Consider the following 17964-nt stretch of genomic DNA (forward strand, 5'->3'; position numbering starts at 1 on the left):
CCTCAACTTTTTTTGGTGCACCTTAAACATAGGGTGCATGACACAATTATGTTGAACACTGCATGATAAATGTGTTGCATTGTGCACCAGAACGCACCTTTCAGTGCAGAATAGGTGCAGCATGCGCCACAAATATGTTTTGTGCATCAAAAATTTAGAGCTGCATTACAGGGTATACAGGAAAGACCAGGAGCGTAACTAGTAGTCTCTGGACCCCATAGCAGATTTCTACATGGGTCCCCCTTCCCCTTAAAAAGCTACATACATATTTGTAAAATCCCACTCACACATAGATTATATACAAACTCATAGGGACTTATTTATCATGGCTTCTGCACCATAACACTGGCGTAGAAGCCCTGAAATAATCACAAATGCTAACGTATTGCTAGCACTTGCGATTATTTTCCTCTATTGCCACCTCCACACCAGGGGGACATGGAGGAGGGTTGTGACAGTGATCTGGTGTGGGGCATTCTCCTCCCTGCGAAAAGTCACTGGCTCCGCTTATTTGTACTCCAGGCAGTACCTGATGCAGAAACAAAATGTGGCACAGCCACCTGCCGGATATATCAAGAGGCCTAAGTCTCTTGATGTATCTGGCTGTGCCTATATACAAATTCATAAAGTATAAACACACCATAAAAACACATACTGAATATACAAACATACAGCATTTAGCAGAGGAAGGAAGAGGAGAGAGATATCCACTCTGTCCGCACTGGTGTGAGGTTAAAAAATGTTCAAAACAATTTATTCAGTTCATCAAAAAAGTTAAAAACAGCACAACATCACAGGGAAAAAATGCATGAGATGACGCGTTCGGACAAAACAAGGTGTCAGTCCTTAACCCCTAAACGCTGAAGCCACTTTTCACCTTCCTGACACGGCCCATTTTTTAAAATCTGACATGTGTCTATTTAAGTGGTTATAACTTTGGAACGCTTTAACATATCCAGTTGATTTTGAGATTGTTTTTTCGTGACATATTGTACTTCATGCTGGTTGAGAAATTTAGTCAATATATTTAGTATTTATTTATGAAATAAATGGAAATTTGGCAAAAATTTTGAAAAAAACAATGTTTTCCAAATTCAAAATTTTCTACTTTTTGGAAAGTTGGTCATATCACTAAAATAACTTGATAACTAACATTTTCCATATGTCTGCTTTAACTTGGCATCATTTTTCAAACCTCTTTTCCTTTATTTAGGATGTTAGGAGGCTTATAACTTTAGGTGCAGTTTTTCAGATTTTCACGAAAATCATCAAAACCTACTTTTGGAGGGTCAATTTAGTTAGAAGTGACTTTATAAGGCCCACATGACAGAAAACCCCCACAAATGACACCATTTTAGAAACTACACCCCTCAAAATATTCAAAACAACCTTTGGGAATTTTGTTAACCCTATGAGCATTTCATGAGGGTGAAAGATAAATGAAAGTGAAATTAGAGAAATGTAATTTTATCTTACTATAGATTCATTGAACACTAAAATTTGCACCTTCACAATGGGTTAAAAAGGAAAATGCATTTTACAATGTTGAGGGCAATTCCTCCTGAGTATGCAAATACCCATTTTGTCACTGTACCCTGCTGTACGGGCACAGGGGGGCACTTGGAATGGAAAGAGCGTTGTTTTGTTTTTGCAGGGCAAATATGGCTGAAAAAGTTTTCACGTGTCAGGATGCATTTGGAGAGCCATAATGGTACCAAAACAGAGGAAAGCCCCAACATGAGACACCATTTTGGAAAGTACACCCCCTGGAGAGTTTAGCAATGTGTAATTTGTGTATTTTCCCCAACAGGTGTTTGATTCAATTAGGCCCCAAAACGGAAAAAAGGTGAAAATTTTCTAGAAAAAGTCACTTTTACCCCAAATTTTTGTAAGCCACAAGGGATAAAAGATGAAACAACCCCATAAATGTGTAAAACTATTTCTCCTAAGCACAGAACTGCACCACTTTTGCATGTAAAGTGTTGTATGGGTACACAGTAGGGCTCAGAAGGGAAAGAGGGGCTTTGGCCTTTTAGAAGCCAGATTTGACAATCATCCTTTACATGTGTCAGGATGCATTTGGAGAACCCTAGTGGTACCAAAACAGAGGGGAACCCCAACAAGTGTCACCATTTTGGAAAGTGCACCCTTTGGAGAATTCAGCAAGGTGTAATATGTGTATTTTCCCCTACAGGTGTTTGCTTCAATTAGGTCCCTAAAAGGAAAAAGGTGAACATTTTCCCAAAAAAGTCACTTTTACGGCTAATTTTTGTATCCCATAAGGCATTAAAGATGAAACAACCCCAAAAAATGTGTACTAGCATTTCTCCCGAGTATAAAATTGCCCCACACATGCAAATAAAATGTTGTATGGGTACGCAGTGAAGCTCAGAAGGGAAAGAGGGGCGTTGGCCTTTTAGAAGCCAAATTTGACAGACATCCTTTACATGTGTCAGGATGCATTTAGAGAGCCGTAGTGGTACCAAAACAGAGGGGAACCCCAACAAGTATCACCATTTTGGAAAGTACACCCCTTAGAGAATTTAGCAAGGTGTAATATGTGTATTTGTCCGTAAAGGTGTTTGATTTAATTAGGACTTATATAGATAAAAGGTGAACATTTTCTTATAAAGGTCATTTTACTCCTAATTTTATATAGCCACAAGGGATAAAAAAATGCAATAACCCCCCAAAATGTGTAAACCTATTTCTCTCAAGTGTAGAAGTACCCCACATGTGTATATAAAATGTTGTATGCACGCACTGTAAAAGGAAAGGGGAATGTTTGCCTTTTAGAAGCCAAATTTGACAGAAATGTTTGACATGCATTTGGAGAACCCTAGTCGTATAAAACAGAGAAGAATCCGAAAAGTGACCCTAATTTTTGAATGTACACCCCTTAGAGAATTTTGCAATGTGTAATATATGTATTTGCCCCTACAGGTGAATGATCCAATTAGGCCCTAATCATTAAAAAGGTGAACATTTTCCTATAAATGTCACTTTACCCCTAATTTATGTAAGCCACAAGGGATAATATATTAAATAACCCCAAAAAAGGTGTAAAACTATTTCTCCTGAGTGTAGAAGTACCCCACATGTGCATATACAATGCTTTATGGGCGCACAGTAGAGGAAAAGAGGGATGTTTGTCTTTTAGAGGCCAAATTTGACAGAAATCCTTCATATGTGTCAGGATACATTTGGAGAGCCGTAGTGGTACCAAAACAGAGGAAAACCCGAAAAGTGACCCTAATTGTTGAATGTACACCCCTTGGGGAATATAGCAAGGTGTAATATGTGGTATAGTGTAATACACGTGGTGAAATGAGCATTTTGAACATACAGGTGGTTTCCAAATACGATGTGCAATGGAGTCCAAGATGGAAATTTCAATTATTTCTGGAAAGTTCAGTGCCCGTTATGTGGCGCCCCTTATGAAATAATGGAGGGGTATAGGGAGCAACGGGACATAACAGTTGTTATTATTCATTTTACCGAAATTAATTCACAATAGGTTGGGCGTGAATTGTGAATGTCTAGTGTATAAGGAGGTAGAATATATCAAGGGACCAACTAAACTTTTGTCACTCTGGAGTTGTCGCAGGTCTCTTAGTAGTATGTAGTGTCCATCCTTACTCCTCTTTTGGAACAGACTCTTTATTGAGTCCTACCTTTAGAAGCAGCAGAATTCACCGGGAAAATGCTGTCCTGGCAAAACACAGGAACATCTAAACCAGAGGTACTGGGGCCCCGTCCTTCTTGTCCCAATGTTAGTTTCCTAATATCTTCCTCTTGAAAACGGAGAAATGATACGGCAGGACCTGCACATTGGAACAGCTCGTAAGAGTTGTACAGCATCATCTGTACAATGTGCACGGCCAGCGCTTTTGTACCATATCTTCGTTTTATCGCCAAGTGTTGCTCTTATTCACCCTAGCGATGCCCATTGTGACGAATATTGCTGCTTTTGGCTGGACCAAATCGACCAGCCAATAGCGGCAAACATGGACAGAGGGGGGCAACAAAACCCCTCTGGACCGCAAGGCACAATTGGTGGCTTTCAGGAACAGCCGCCACCCTGCCCCGATCACCGTGTCTACAGACACGGTGATCGGTATTACTGACGTCATAAGTAAATTCGCTTCTATTGGCTCGTCTGAATTGATGAGCCAATAGCAGCGATAATAAACTGGGGGGGTGTGGGGGGGACGTAACCCTTCTGGTCCATGGGGCAGGATGGATGGCTGTGAGGAACAGCCGCCGTCTTACCCCGATCAGTGAACAGCCGCCGTCTTACCCTGACCGGTGTTGGCAAGTCACTACCCGCCGCACCGTTCTATAACAACGCTCGTTGGGAATAGGCTATACAATCTTTATTTATTTTTTAAGCAATTTAGACAAATAAGGGCTTATTTTTTGCGAGACGAGATGCACTGTAAAAAAAACTTAATTTTAGTGGGTTTTTAGCTTATTGAAGCAATTTTATTACGTGTGGAGGAAAATAAAATCATCAATTCTTGTTTTGGATTTTTAGCATTTTTTTGGGGGGGGTGTTCACTGTAGCATAACAATAATATATTATCTTTATTCTACGGATCCCTACGATTACGGTGATACCTCATTTATATAGTTTTATTTTTATTTGTCCAATTTTATTGAAGGAAAACTAGAATAGAAAAAATTGCATTTGTTTTAGTATTGCCATTTTTATAGCGGCATAATTATAGTATTTTTTGGTTAGCGGAGCTGGTTGTAAGCTTATTTTTTGCGTGACAAGTTGCTCTTTTTATTGGTATCATTTTGGTGCTTGTAACTTTTTCGGATCACTTTTTAGAACATTTTTTGTAAAGCAATTTGATAAAAAGTTTTAATTTTTGGCAAGTTTTTGGTTTTTTTTTTTTACCACGTTCACCGAGCGGGTCCAATTATGATTAGGATTTATTGTACAGATTGTTACGGACGCGGCGATACCAAATAAGTGGGGTTTTTTTGTGATTTAGTGTTTTTTATACTTTATTACTTGTGTAAAGGGAAATGTGGTGTTTGGGGGGACTTTCACTTTCTTTTATTATTTATTTTTATTGTAAAAAACCTTTATTTATTTATTTTTACTTTTTTTACTGTTACTGACATCTAAGCTTGAACAAGTGATCTTCTGATCACTTGTTCAAGCTTTTTTAAAGGTTACACAGTGCAATACAGATGTATTGCACTGTGTAATGTAAGACACTGAGCATGCTGCGCATGCCCAGTGTCTTACAGCCGGGTCCTGCCAGGAGGCACGGACCCGGCTTCCGGAGGAAGATCTCGCAGCCCCGGGCACCGGCAGTCCCGGGGCTGCGATCGGAGCAGCGGACCCCCCCCCCCCCCCCGGTAAGCGCCGCGGGGGGGTCCGATTCAACTTTAATTAACTTTAAATGGCTCTAACACGCCGCGGTCAGCGCGACCGCGGCGTGTTAGGGGTTAACACCCGCGATCGGAGAAATCTCCGATTGCGGGTGTTAGAGGCGGGTGTCAGCTATAACATATAGCCGACAACCGCAGCTTCTGGCGCCGGCTCCGTTCAGGAGCCGGCGCCAGAAGCTTGACGTAATAGTACTGCATTTTGCGGGAACGCACCTCCCGCGATGCAGTACTATTACGTCAAATGTCGGGAAGGGGTTAATCATACCGCATACAGCATTTACACATGTAAATCTCCCCCATAGAATATAGGCATCATACTTACTTTATATACATACCATACATCATGTATAAACATAAACACACATATACACATGCAGATACACCAGATAAACACACATATACACCATAAACACATATATACAGCTGCATACTTACTAGAACATGTATTCTCTCTGCATGTTGTTGCACCATCAGTTTGGGTCAAGTGACCAGATGGCGAGCGAATGAGGTGGGCGGGGGAAAACAAGGTTACTGGTCACTATGGCAGGGATAGACACTCCTCTCTGGCGGGCCTCTGTAATGATGTTGTGTCGCAGTGCATGACAAAAACCATCGGGCATGATTCGCCAAGTCACGGGCCCCTGGGACTTGAGGGGGCCCTGTAGGAGCCACTACTGCTGATATGGCTATAGTTATGCCCTCTGTGAAAGACAAATGGCCAAAAGATGGCAAAACAAATCACAAGAAATCATTTAAGTATATAAATGCTAAAAAAAATAGTTTCGAGTAGGTGGGACCCCTATAAACTGAAAAAGGAGCTTTGGTGACTGGAGACCAGAGAAGGCGGAGCTATTAAATGGGTTTTTTAGCTCCATTTTTATCTCTAAGGTATAGAGATAGGGGGCACAGCGCTCGGCTACAAACACCATAAGCTCATTTAATTAAGTGCAACTTCATTTATTGGGGGAACCCCCACTGCTCAGCTAGTTAAACGAGGTTCACACTACCGTACAGATTTCCATTTCTAGTTTCCGCTCACAAAAGTAAAAAAATGTAAGTTGAACATTCATTATAAATCCCATTGAAATCATTGTACTTATCAATGTCATCTGTTATGACTTGTTAAAAAAGTCATAATGATTCATCCATTTTTTTATAGTAAAAATGGCATTGGCTGCATACCAAATGTTACCATTTTTACATTAAATTGAGTGTGAGAGTGATAGTTAGAAATGTCATTTTTTGTATCTGTTATTACCTAACTTTTTTTTAGATAGATAGAGAATTAGATAGATACAGGCAGTCCCTGAGTTACGTACAAAATAGGTTCCATATATTTGTTCTTAAGTTGAATTTGTATGTAAGTCGAAACTTTATATTTTATAATTGTAGTTCCAGACAACATTTTTTTTACCCCAGTGACAATTGGAGTTTTTTGCTGTAGTGGGGCCATGGATTATCAATAAAGCTTCATTACAGACACTTTACAGCTGATCATTGCAGTCTGGGACTAAAGTAAAGCATCCAGAGAGCTTCACCAGAGGTCACAGTGGTCAGAGGGGTCCGTCTGTAACTATGGGTCGTCTATAATTCAGGTGTCCTTAAGTAGGGGACCACCTGTATAGGTAAACAGAGATATAACAGATCAGGAAATAGTTTCAATAATTGATCATCTATTTCTGTATAATATTGTTTATTCATTCAGATTTTTTTTTTTTGGGGGGGGGGGTCCTTTCTAAACTTAGTAAGGATTATTAGTAATTCTAAAACTTAAATTGTAAATGTCTGCCATAAAATCAATCAAGACTGATTTCAGAACTATGAGTTCATATTTAACTTGTGTTCATTTTTATTTCTTATAGGAGGATGCATTATTAACAATGTCCTGTACACGGTAAGTCTTCACATGAATGAACAGTAAGTTAAAAACTTTAAGTCTCTATCTACAGGTAGATTCACGATAGGAAAGACCACATGGCCTTACTAGCTTGAAATTTTTGCTGTTGGTATTCATAGCAGCTCTCCTTTTTTTAAATTCAATCCAAAAGTTGAAATCAAGTTAAGTCATCAATGGACTGACCAGAGTGGAGTTTTATTATGCACCATTTTACACTTTGAATAGAGGAGATGAGAGGGCATTTCAGTTCCGTTCCGGTCGCTGAGCGTTCATGTTGAACATTCCATCAACCACACAATGCGAGTTTGATGCAAGTTGAATGCTTCAAAAACCTCTCATGGTCAATTGGCCTAAGTATACGTTGCCTTCCTCTGTAGTAGGTGTGGTATTTGATTTTTGGCTATTTTTGTGATTTATGACTTTAGATGTCAACCTTCCAAATATCCGAATATTATTGGTAAGTTATCTAGTCTTGGTAAGAACAGTGAAGAAGCTTTTACATGGGCCACTGATCAGGCTTGTTTATCAGATCAACAAATCTTTTATACTAGCCTAAAAAATGATTGTTTGTCAGAAGTACAGTATATCTCTGCACCTGAACACAATGAAAAGGATGATGTGAAAGAACCCTAAATCCATGCCTAGATGCTGAAGGAACAAAATGGGATATTACTTTATCTGTTATCTTTATTGATAATATATTTTGATATATGGACCTATATACAGGATAGTGCCATGCACAGGACAAACAAGACAAACAACACAAACAGGGAAGAATAGCTGACAAGCCAGTTCTCAACAGAGATAGCAACAAAACACAAAATCACAGAAGCAGAAGAACAGTCTGAAATTCAAATGAGATCAAAACACCAGAAATGCTGAAAACAGAGACTCACAATCAAGATATGGAGCATCTATAACTATATGTAAACAGAATACTTAAAGCAATAAACACCCTCTGCTTCAGGAAAGATTGTAGCAGAGCTCTGTCAGTCACAACAGTTAACCATTGCTGGAACAGAGCATACTTCAATAAGAGAAGGATGGGTAACAATCAACTCCGAAACAGCCAGCAAACTAGGTCCGTTTTGTTGGATACAGTACTGCATGTACTATGCAGATAAAAAATATACAGTCAATTGAAAGTCAATGGAAATGTTATTGTGTACCGTATTCTTCCACGTGAAAACAGTATATTTTCGAGTATGTGACTATTGCTCTATTGACCACTATATGATTTTCAGAGTATGGTCTCCAATAATAGAACATTGAGTGGTGGTCAATCTGTTCATATAGCAAACTCTGAAACACATATTTTTGAAAATATTTAAAGGAAACCTACCACTTGAAGTGGCAGGTTTCAGAAGAAAACACCGAGCACCAGCTCAGGGTGAGCTGGTGCCGGTGCTTATTTTTGTTAGTGTTTTAAACCGCGGTATCCCGGTTTAAAACACTTTTTAAACTGTACAGCCGGCGCAGGGAGGTACGCGCTCGGCGCTTACCATGCGCGCGGCTCTCCTTCACTTCCTATGTAGCCGCGCGCATGGTAAGCGACGAGCGCGTACCTCCCTGCGCCGGCTATACAGTTTAAAAAGTGTTTTAAACCGGGATACTGCGGTTTAAAACACTAACAAAAATAAGCTCCGGCAACAGCTCAGCCTGAGCTGGTGCTCGGTGTTTTCTTCTGAAACCTGCCACTTCAAGTGGTAGGTTTCCTTTAAGGATCCCAGTGGTCAGTTCCTGAGCAGTTCCTCAACAACTACAAATGTATACTCCACCCTGTGTAAAGAGTATATCTCTTTTAATTATGGATATAAATATCATCAACAGAATACTTATGTCTGAAGAGTCTAATAGTCTATTTCTTCTGGTTTTCAGGAAGGACAGTCTGTACCTTCCCCCAGTGACAAGTGTGTAGTTTATAGATGCGAGAAGGTGGACGGACAGCTTGTTACACTTGAAGAAAGGCAGACCTGCCAATATAAGAGCTCAAATGACTGTAAAAATGTAAGCATATAATGACCTTGCGCTGTGATTATACTTTTCTGCAGTAATGAATTTCTTCATTCTAATCTGAATTTTATCATATGTTTAGGGTGAAGAGTTTGTTCAAATTCCTGACCAATGCTGTGGAGAATGTGTCCAAAAACCCTGTGTTGTTGTAACATCAAATGGAGAAACTAAAACTTTGACCGTAAGTTAACCCCTTCGTGACTGAGGTTGATTGGTGCCTGAATGTCCAGGTCAATTTCTGATGTTCTTCCATGCGCTTCATAAGAAGTTTTTCTTTGTTTTTTTTTCATGACATGGGAGTCTTTAATTTGATAGTATAGTTTTATTCATTACATATTTTTTTCTTTATAAAATTTTCTGATAATTGACTAAAATGTGAAAAAATAAGCTTTTTTTTTACCAAAATATGTTATGAATATCTACAGCATTATTCAAGCACCCTTTACCCAAGTTCAGCTACAGATGCAGAGGATGCATGTATTTTCTCAAAGTGAAAGTTAAAGTCTTTCTGCAGCTTCATCTACATTTTGCCTTCAGCTGAAAGGATGGAAAGGGGCACGCTTCAAACAACTATATCTCCTGAACCCTGGCACGTAAAACCACATGTCATATTAAACAGAAGAATTTCCCCTTTATCATGATATAAGGATGTGTGGATGCGTAACAGAACCAGAGATATCCCCTCTTAAAGGATGATGCAGGATCATATCTTGGTTAATCCCTGAGCTGGGTGGTTTTGATGAAAAACAATTAAAAACATTCAGTACCTTGGGAAAGCTTGGTCAGGCTGGCTGCCTAGGTAAACACATTAGACATGGAGTTTGTAAATACAAATAGAGTTTAGTCAAGATATGACTAATCAACCTAAGCTGGTAAACAGCAAGTGGGGATGGTGCAGCAATTGATTATTCTACCTTCAGGCACAACTCAGGGATTACATCATCCTCTCCTGCATTGAATAACTCACATTCTAGGTGAAGCACTGAACCAAGTGCTGAACCAGCCATAGAAGGGACAGAGCTTCATCATCATAATGTTATATCTGTTTTATCAGCAAAACCACTCAGTACAGGAATCAAACAAGATATGATCCTGCATCAGTGAGGCTACAGCATTCTCAAGGTATGTTTGATTCATAATGCATCAATTCAAATGGTAAGTTTCCTTTAAGGCTACTATTGGAAATAGACAGCTGTACATAAAAACTTTAAAGATGTATCTCTGGTTCTGTGAAGCATCCATACAAAATCCTTATATCATATCATATATTTATAAAGGGTATCTAAAAGTTAACTAAACATAGAATTCAGGTACCAGAAATGGAGAGGTGTTCACACATGGTAGTGTTCATACATTTATTTATCATTAGGGATAACTTTTGTCAAGGCCTTACCACCCTTTTCATCAGATCCTATGATAACATAGGTGCTGTGCAGGGTTGGAACAGCGTGGATGGGCTGATAGGACTAACAAAGACGAAAACTGACAAAAACTCCTTCCTAGCTGTCCTTACCTAATTGCCCATCCTACCCTTATTGGTAAGTAACAACTGGTTGATGTTCCTTTCCTGCACCAAAATGCAAATATAGAGAGAGACAAGTACAGAAAAATGCAAACACCAAAAAGAAGTTAAAAAGATATGGGTCAGAAACAAGAAGACAAATAGTACAAAATTTGTAGGCAAAAGGATAGTCTAAAAACTAGGGTGAAAAAAAGGGTCAAAGAATTCAGAATACAGAACATGTCAGAGCCCCAGTCCAGAAGATGAATGGATCAGTCCATGCAGACAGGGGAGAAATGTGAGAGATTCTGTCTATAACAGTTGATTAACCGCAGAGCTGGTATAGTGGAGATCAGCCAGAAAACAAGTAAACCAGTTTTCAGTCTAGTAAGGACATAATGATGCATAATTAAATCCAAATAGGCATAGATGTTACAAAAGGTAGGTGCAGGACGGAAGATGGCAGTATATGATAGGATCGATCAGACAATCTAGGGTTAAAGTACCCTAGGGAGTATGAAAAATAGTAAAAATAAAAATATAAAAAAGTAAAAAAAAAAACCTTAAAATTCAAATCACCCCACTTTCCCTAAAACTGATAGAAATATAAATAAACAGTAAAAATCATAAACCCATTAGGCCACGTCCAAAAATACACAATCTATCAAAATATAATAACGGTTTTTCACTGCGATTTCAGTCCTAAAAATGGTAGCATTGAAAACGCCATCAAAATTCGCAAAAAAATAACACTACCCACAGCTCCGAAAACCAAAGTAAAGAAGATGGTAAATAAATTTTTTTTTGTACGGGAGGTTTTAATTTGTGTAAATATAGGAAAACATTATAGAACCTATACAAATTTGGTATCATTGTAATCGAACCGACCCAACAGACATGTAATTTGTGGCGCACAGTGAAATCCGTAAAATCCAAGCCCACAAGAAAACGACGCAAATGCTTTTTTTCCTGCAATTTCACTGCATTTGGAATTTTTTTCTGCTTCCCAGTACACGCCATGGAATTCTAAACACCACCATTTTGAAGTGCAATTTGATACACAGAAAACAAGCCATCACACAGCTCTGCACATGGAAAAATAAAAAAGTTATCGATTTTTGAAGGTGGGGAGTGAAAAATTAAAACGCAAAAACGAAAAAGGGCTGGGAAGGGGTTAATAAATCACCTTCTGCTTAGTAAAATTCATACCCTCTACTGTTGCCTACTCTCCCATATAATACATGATAAATAGTCCAAATGAATTATCAGTATTGTATCAATTATTTATGGTAAATCACTCCCCATAATTAATTGAATTAATGTATAATGTATATACAGTGAAACTGAAGAAACAAGCCCCCTCTCCCCAAAATAGAGTTAAATAAATGCTGTGGTTCTAAATAAAACAAAATAGCCAATCACTGTACCTTCCACTGTACCTACTTTCCCCACATGACCTTAGCCCTGCCAAAAATATACTTCGCATACTATGAAAAACACAGGATAGAAAGTAGTAGCAAGCTACGCCTTTCCATCCTACTTCCTCCTCCTCAGCAGAGGACATTGGAGCCTATTGGGAACTGCTGGACTGGACCCAGCTTTCATCCTGTGTGATCAGAGTCCTACTGGTTTCCATTAGAGCCTGAGAGCATTCAGCTCATTCCTGCTTTTGGAAAGGTGTGAGTATCGGGGGAATCCTGTGAGTGGATATCTTATACATGTGACGATGGTCTTGTATAACTTTTACCATGGATCCCACACTAATGTGGACATTTTGGGTTAGATGGGGAATGTTTACCTGGCAATTTTTCAAAATGGCGACTCCCACTTGCTGGGTGCTGTGTTCATCAATAGCAGAGTGGGGTTGCCATGGAATTGGAGATGTTAGCACAGAAGTCTAAGCAGATTTGAATTGATAAAAGGAAAAAACTATACAAGCCTGGCACCAGAAAACATAGAATATTTCACATTTATTAGTCAGGTTTTTATAAAAATAAACATTAAAAAAATGTCTATATTGATTATAAATAGACAATAGAATTATAAATAGTAAAATGTTATATTGGCACTGCAACCTCTATTTGAGGTAAAAAAGCTAAATTGTCCTATTATGATCCTCCAAAATGTCCAGACACAGTTATATATAATATCACATCCAAATCATAGGACGGTAGATAAAGTTTGCTGTATAGTGCACTAATGTGCAAAGCAAAAATAAAACGGTAAAATGTACTATGACTGTGACTATAATTAGGTTAAAACTCACAAAAAAACATGTTTTATACAACCTCCATTATTCTCCAGCCTTATTGTGTAGAGACTTGTGCTGGGTGTGGCGACTTTCGGCTCTATATGATGAGATTCAGTCAAATAAGTTGCTGCACTTGTTTTTTTTTTTTTTGGACCACCACTGGTCACAGGAGGCCCAAGTCCATGGGAATCCTTCCAGCAAATATGTGTCTGGTTTGTGACGTAGTTTCTGGTGCACATGTTTTTGATTTGTGGGGCAGTTTGTGGCGCATGTGTTGTTGGTTTGTGGCACAATCTGTAACGCACTCGGTGTACCACTTATCCCAGAAATAAAATTCAATGAATTCAATGAACACAATGGAGCACATTTACTTCATAGTATATGTGCTTTATATTTCACAGAAAGTGCATTGTCCGACAATAATGTCCTGTGCCGCGATTCACTAAGATCGTGCGCCCAATATCCTGCATGTGTCACTTCCCGCTCAGGTCCACTGGAGTTCAGCTTCTTCTTCCTGGTGTATGTAAGTGCATTGTTTTGCGACACAAATTGAAAGTTAAATCCTGCGCTCACTCTGAATCAGTGGGCTCGTCCTCCCCCCGAATTTCTGTTGCATGAAAGCCGGCGCAGCTGCGCCACAATTCGATCGCGTATGCACAATCCCAGCATAAACCCCTGTTAAATACCTGTCAAAGCTGCACAAATCCCGAAAAACCGCGAACAGTCCGACAAAAGTGCGATCCGCGACCCTTAGTTAATAATCCCCAATGTCCGCAGTAGTGGAGAACAATACAACTTCCAATGCTATTGTGAGTATAAAAGCTGCATTCACTGCACCTTAAATTTGAATAGAATAGTGGACCGGATGATCCTATTAGTATATAGAAGGTGTATTATCGCTAAACGTGATGCTACTGAGGAATAAGTTGGAAACTCCAAATGTGTCTAGTGATAATATACCTTCTATATACTAATAGGGGCGGCCGGTCCACTATTCTATACAAATTGAAGGTGTTGTGAATGCAGCTTTTATACTCACAAATGCATTGGAAATTGCATTGATCTCCACTACTGTGGACATTGGGGCACATTTACTTACCCGTCCCGTTGACGCCGCCGATCCGATATGTCCAACGAGGATCCGGAGCTGCTGCGTCCAATTTCCTGCATGTGTCGCTTCCCCGCTGAGGTCCGCCGGAGCTCAACATCTTCTTCCCGGTGCTGATCTTGGGACACAATTTTGAAATTTAAATTCTACGGTTTGTCTGAATCAGTGGGGTTGTCCGATGGCAACGCCCCCGATTTGTGTTGCATGAAAGGGGGCGCCGATGTGCCACATTCTGATTGTGTGCGCTAAAAACCCAGGGCAATTCAGGGCAAATTGGAAATATTCGGAAAACCCGACGAAAATGTGTCCGATGGACCCTTAGTAAATGTGCCACATTTTGTTCTGTTGCTAAATTTTATTTCTGGGATTAGTGGTGCGGCTACCTACGTCTGTTGCACAGCAAACTTAGACCAAATATAGGTAAGTTTATGCCTGGGTTGCCATCCTTTTTCAATTGTTAAGCAGAGATCTAGAAAACCATGAGGAATTGGTACACAAAGTATATTGGAAAACTGTATAACTTATCCTTAGACACAAAATATCAATTATTTTCTGAAAGTAGACAACCCCTTTAAGTTTTAACAGTCTAACAATCTATTTCTTCTGGTTTTCAGGAAGGACAGTCTGAACCTTCCCCCAGTGACAAGTGTATAGTTTATAGATGTGAGAAGGTGGACGGACAGCTTGTTACACTTGTAGAGAAAGAGGCCTGCCAATATAAGAGCTCAAATGACTGTAAAAAAGTAAGTATATAATGACCTTGCGCTGTGATTATACTTTTCTGCAGTAATGAACTTCTTCATTCTAATCTGATTTTTATCACATGTTTAGGGTGAAGAGTTTGTTCAAATTCCTGACCAATGCTGTGGAGAATGTGTCCAAAAATCCTGTGTTGTTGTAACATCAAATGGAGAAACTAAAACCTTGACCGTAAGTTAACCCCTTCATGACTGAGGGTGATTGGTGCCTGAATTTCCAGGTCAATTTTTGATGTTCTGCTATGTGCTTCTTTAAATGAATCTTTGGAAAAGCTTTACATATCATAAGAATTTTTCTAATAACCCCCTCTAAAACATGGGTCAATTACCTGTGATCTTAGAGATGATGGAGCATATTTATAAAGAGTATCTAAAAGTTAACTAAACATAGGATTCAATAGGTACCAGAAATGTAGAGAAGTACACACATGGTGGTGTTCACACATTTATTCATAATCAGGGACGACTTTTTTTCAAGCATTTACCCTCTCCATAAAATCCTATGATAACATAGGTGTTGTGCAGGGGAAAGGAACTGAGATGGGCTGATAGGAAAGACAAAGACAGTGTGCTTCTAAACTCCCTCCCAGCTGTCCGTACCTTATTGTCCAGCCCACCCTTATTGGTAGGTAACAGCTGGTTGATGTTCCTTTACTGCACCAAAATAAACAATACAAAAATACAGAGAGAACAATGCAAACTCCAAAAAGAAGTAAAAAAGATACAGGTCAGAAACAAGAAGACATATGCATAATTGGTAGGCAAATTGATATGTAACAATAGGTAGTTGCAGGGAGAAAGATGTGTCCCCCTGGTTTCCCTCACAACTATTATTATCCACATAATTATAATAAATTAAAACATTGAAATCACATTGTCCCTTATATCCAATGCCTGTAGGTATTAGGATTAGAGATGAGCGAACATGCTCGTCCGAGCTTGATGCTCGGTCGAGCATTAGGGTACTCGAAACTGCTCGTTGCTCGGACGAATACTTCGCCCGCTCGAGAAAATGGCAGCTCCCGCCGTTTTGCTTTTTGGCGGCCAGAAACAGAGCCAATCACAAGCCAGGAGACTCTGCACTCCACCCAGCATGACGTGGTACCCTTACACGTCGATAGCAGTGGTTGGCTGGCCAGATCAGGTGACCCTGGGATAGACTAGCCGCTGCCCGCGCTGCTCGGATCATTCTGTGTCTGGATGCCGCTAGGGAGAGAGCTGCTGCTGGTCAGGGAAAGCGTTAGGGTGTTCTATTAGCTTACTGTTAGGCAGGAGTGATTCTCAAAGAACCCAACAGCCCTTCTTAGGGCTACAATAACGTTATACTTTTTTTATTTTAATTTGCATCTAGTACCATTTTGTGAGGAATTAGCAGGGGGACTTGCTACCGTTGTGTTTAGCTCTTAGTGGCACACATATCCATAGCAAAGACCGAAGTGGGAAAATTCAGTAGGGGTTGGATTTCAATTAGGCACTAACTCAGTGTCATCTCATCTGGCATAGTAGTGTGCTTTGATACTTGGCTAGAAAATAGCCATAGGAGAATACAAAGAGCTTACTTACGCGTACAGTAGCGTTCTATATATTTGATTTCTGGTTGATCTGCTGGTGGCTGTACTTTCTGCAGTGCATGTACTAGCCAATTCTGAGCAATTTGTAGTGAGACTTGCGACCGCTGTGTTCTGCGCTTAGTGACGCACATATCCATAGCAAAGACCGAAGTGGGAAAATTTAGTAGGGGTTGGATTTCAATTAGGCACTAACTCAGTGTCATCTCATCTGGCATAGTAGTGTGCTTTGATACTTGGCTAGAAAATAGCCATAGGAGAATACAAAGAGCTTACTTACGCGTACAGTAGCGTTCTATATATTTGATTTCTGGTTGATCTGCTGGTGGCTGTACTTTCTGCAGTGCATGTACTAGCCAATTCTGAGCAATTTGTAGTGAGACTTGCGACCGCTGTGTTCTGCGCTTAGTGACGCACATATCCATAGCAAAGACCGAAGTGGGAAAATTTAGTAGGGGTTGGATTTCAATTAGGCACTAACTCAGTGTCATCTCATCTGGCATAGTAGTGTGCTTTGATACTTGGCTAGAAAATAGCCATAGGAGAATACAAAGAGCTTACTTACGCGTACAGTAGCGTTCTATATATTTGATTTCTGGTTGATCTGCTGGTGGCTGTACTTTCTGCAGTGCATGTACTAGCCAATTCTGAGCAATTTGTAGTGAGACTTGCGACCGCTGTGTTCTGCACTTAGTGACGCACATATCCATAGCAAAGACCGAAGTGGGAAAATTTAGTAGGGGTTGGATTTCAATTAGGCACTAACTCAGTGTCATCTCATCTGGCATAGTAGTGTGCTTTGATACTTGGCTAGAAAATAGCCATAGCAATAGGATAGCATTGTTTGGTTTTAAAAACTCAAAAAAAAAAAAACACAAAAAAAAACAAAAAACACAAAAAAAAAACAAAAAAAAGTTAAAAAAAAAATAAAGTTATAACTCTCATTTTAAAAATGTTTAACCCGAGGGCTAGGGGTAGAGGACGAGGGCGGGGACGTGGGCGTCCAACTACTGCAGGGGTCAGAGGCCGTGGTCCTGGGCGGGGTGAGACACCACCTGCTGATGAGGGAGCAGGGGAACGCCGCAGAGCTACACTCCCTAGGTTCATGTCTGAAGTTACTGGGACTCGTGGTAGAGCACTGTTGAGGCCAGAACAGTGCGAACAGGTGATGTCGTGGATTGCTGACAATGCTTCGAGCAATTTGTCCACCACCAGTCAGTCTTCCACGCAGTCCACCCATGTCACCGAAATCGCCACTCCTCCAGCTCCTGCACCTCAGCCTCCTCCCCCCCAGTCTGCCCCCTCCCAGGAAAATTTGCCATTTGAACCGGCATACTCTGAGGAACTGTTTTCTGGACCCTTCCCACAGTCACAAACCACTTGTCCGGTTGCTGCTGAGCAATTTTCCGATGCCCAGGTTTTCCACCAGTCACAGTCTGTGGGTGATGATGACCTTCTT

At 40.0% G+C, this 17964-nt stretch overlaps 1 protein-coding gene across 1 annotated transcript in view; it reads left to right on the forward strand.

Annotated features, from left to right (window-relative positions):
- LOC140070235 (uncharacterized) overlaps window positions 1-17964 on the forward strand; it is a 178631-nt gene that overhangs the window by 82341 nt on the left and 78326 nt on the right. The window contains exons 12-16 of the mRNA XM_072116590.1: window positions 7272-7303; window positions 9185-9313; window positions 9402-9500; window positions 14794-14922; window positions 15011-15109. Of these exons, the coding sequence (XP_071972691.1) occupies window positions 7272-7303; window positions 9185-9313; window positions 9402-9500; window positions 14794-14922; window positions 15011-15109 (488 nt within the window). The remainder of the gene's footprint in view (window positions 1-7271; window positions 7304-9184; window positions 9314-9401; window positions 9501-14793; window positions 14923-15010; window positions 15110-17964) is intronic.

This window comes from Engystomops pustulosus, chromosome 7, assembly GCF_040894005.1.
Source record: "Engystomops pustulosus chromosome 7, aEngPut4.maternal, whole genome shotgun sequence".
Taxonomy (NCBI): domain Eukaryota; kingdom Metazoa; phylum Chordata; class Amphibia; order Anura; family Leptodactylidae; genus Engystomops; species Engystomops pustulosus.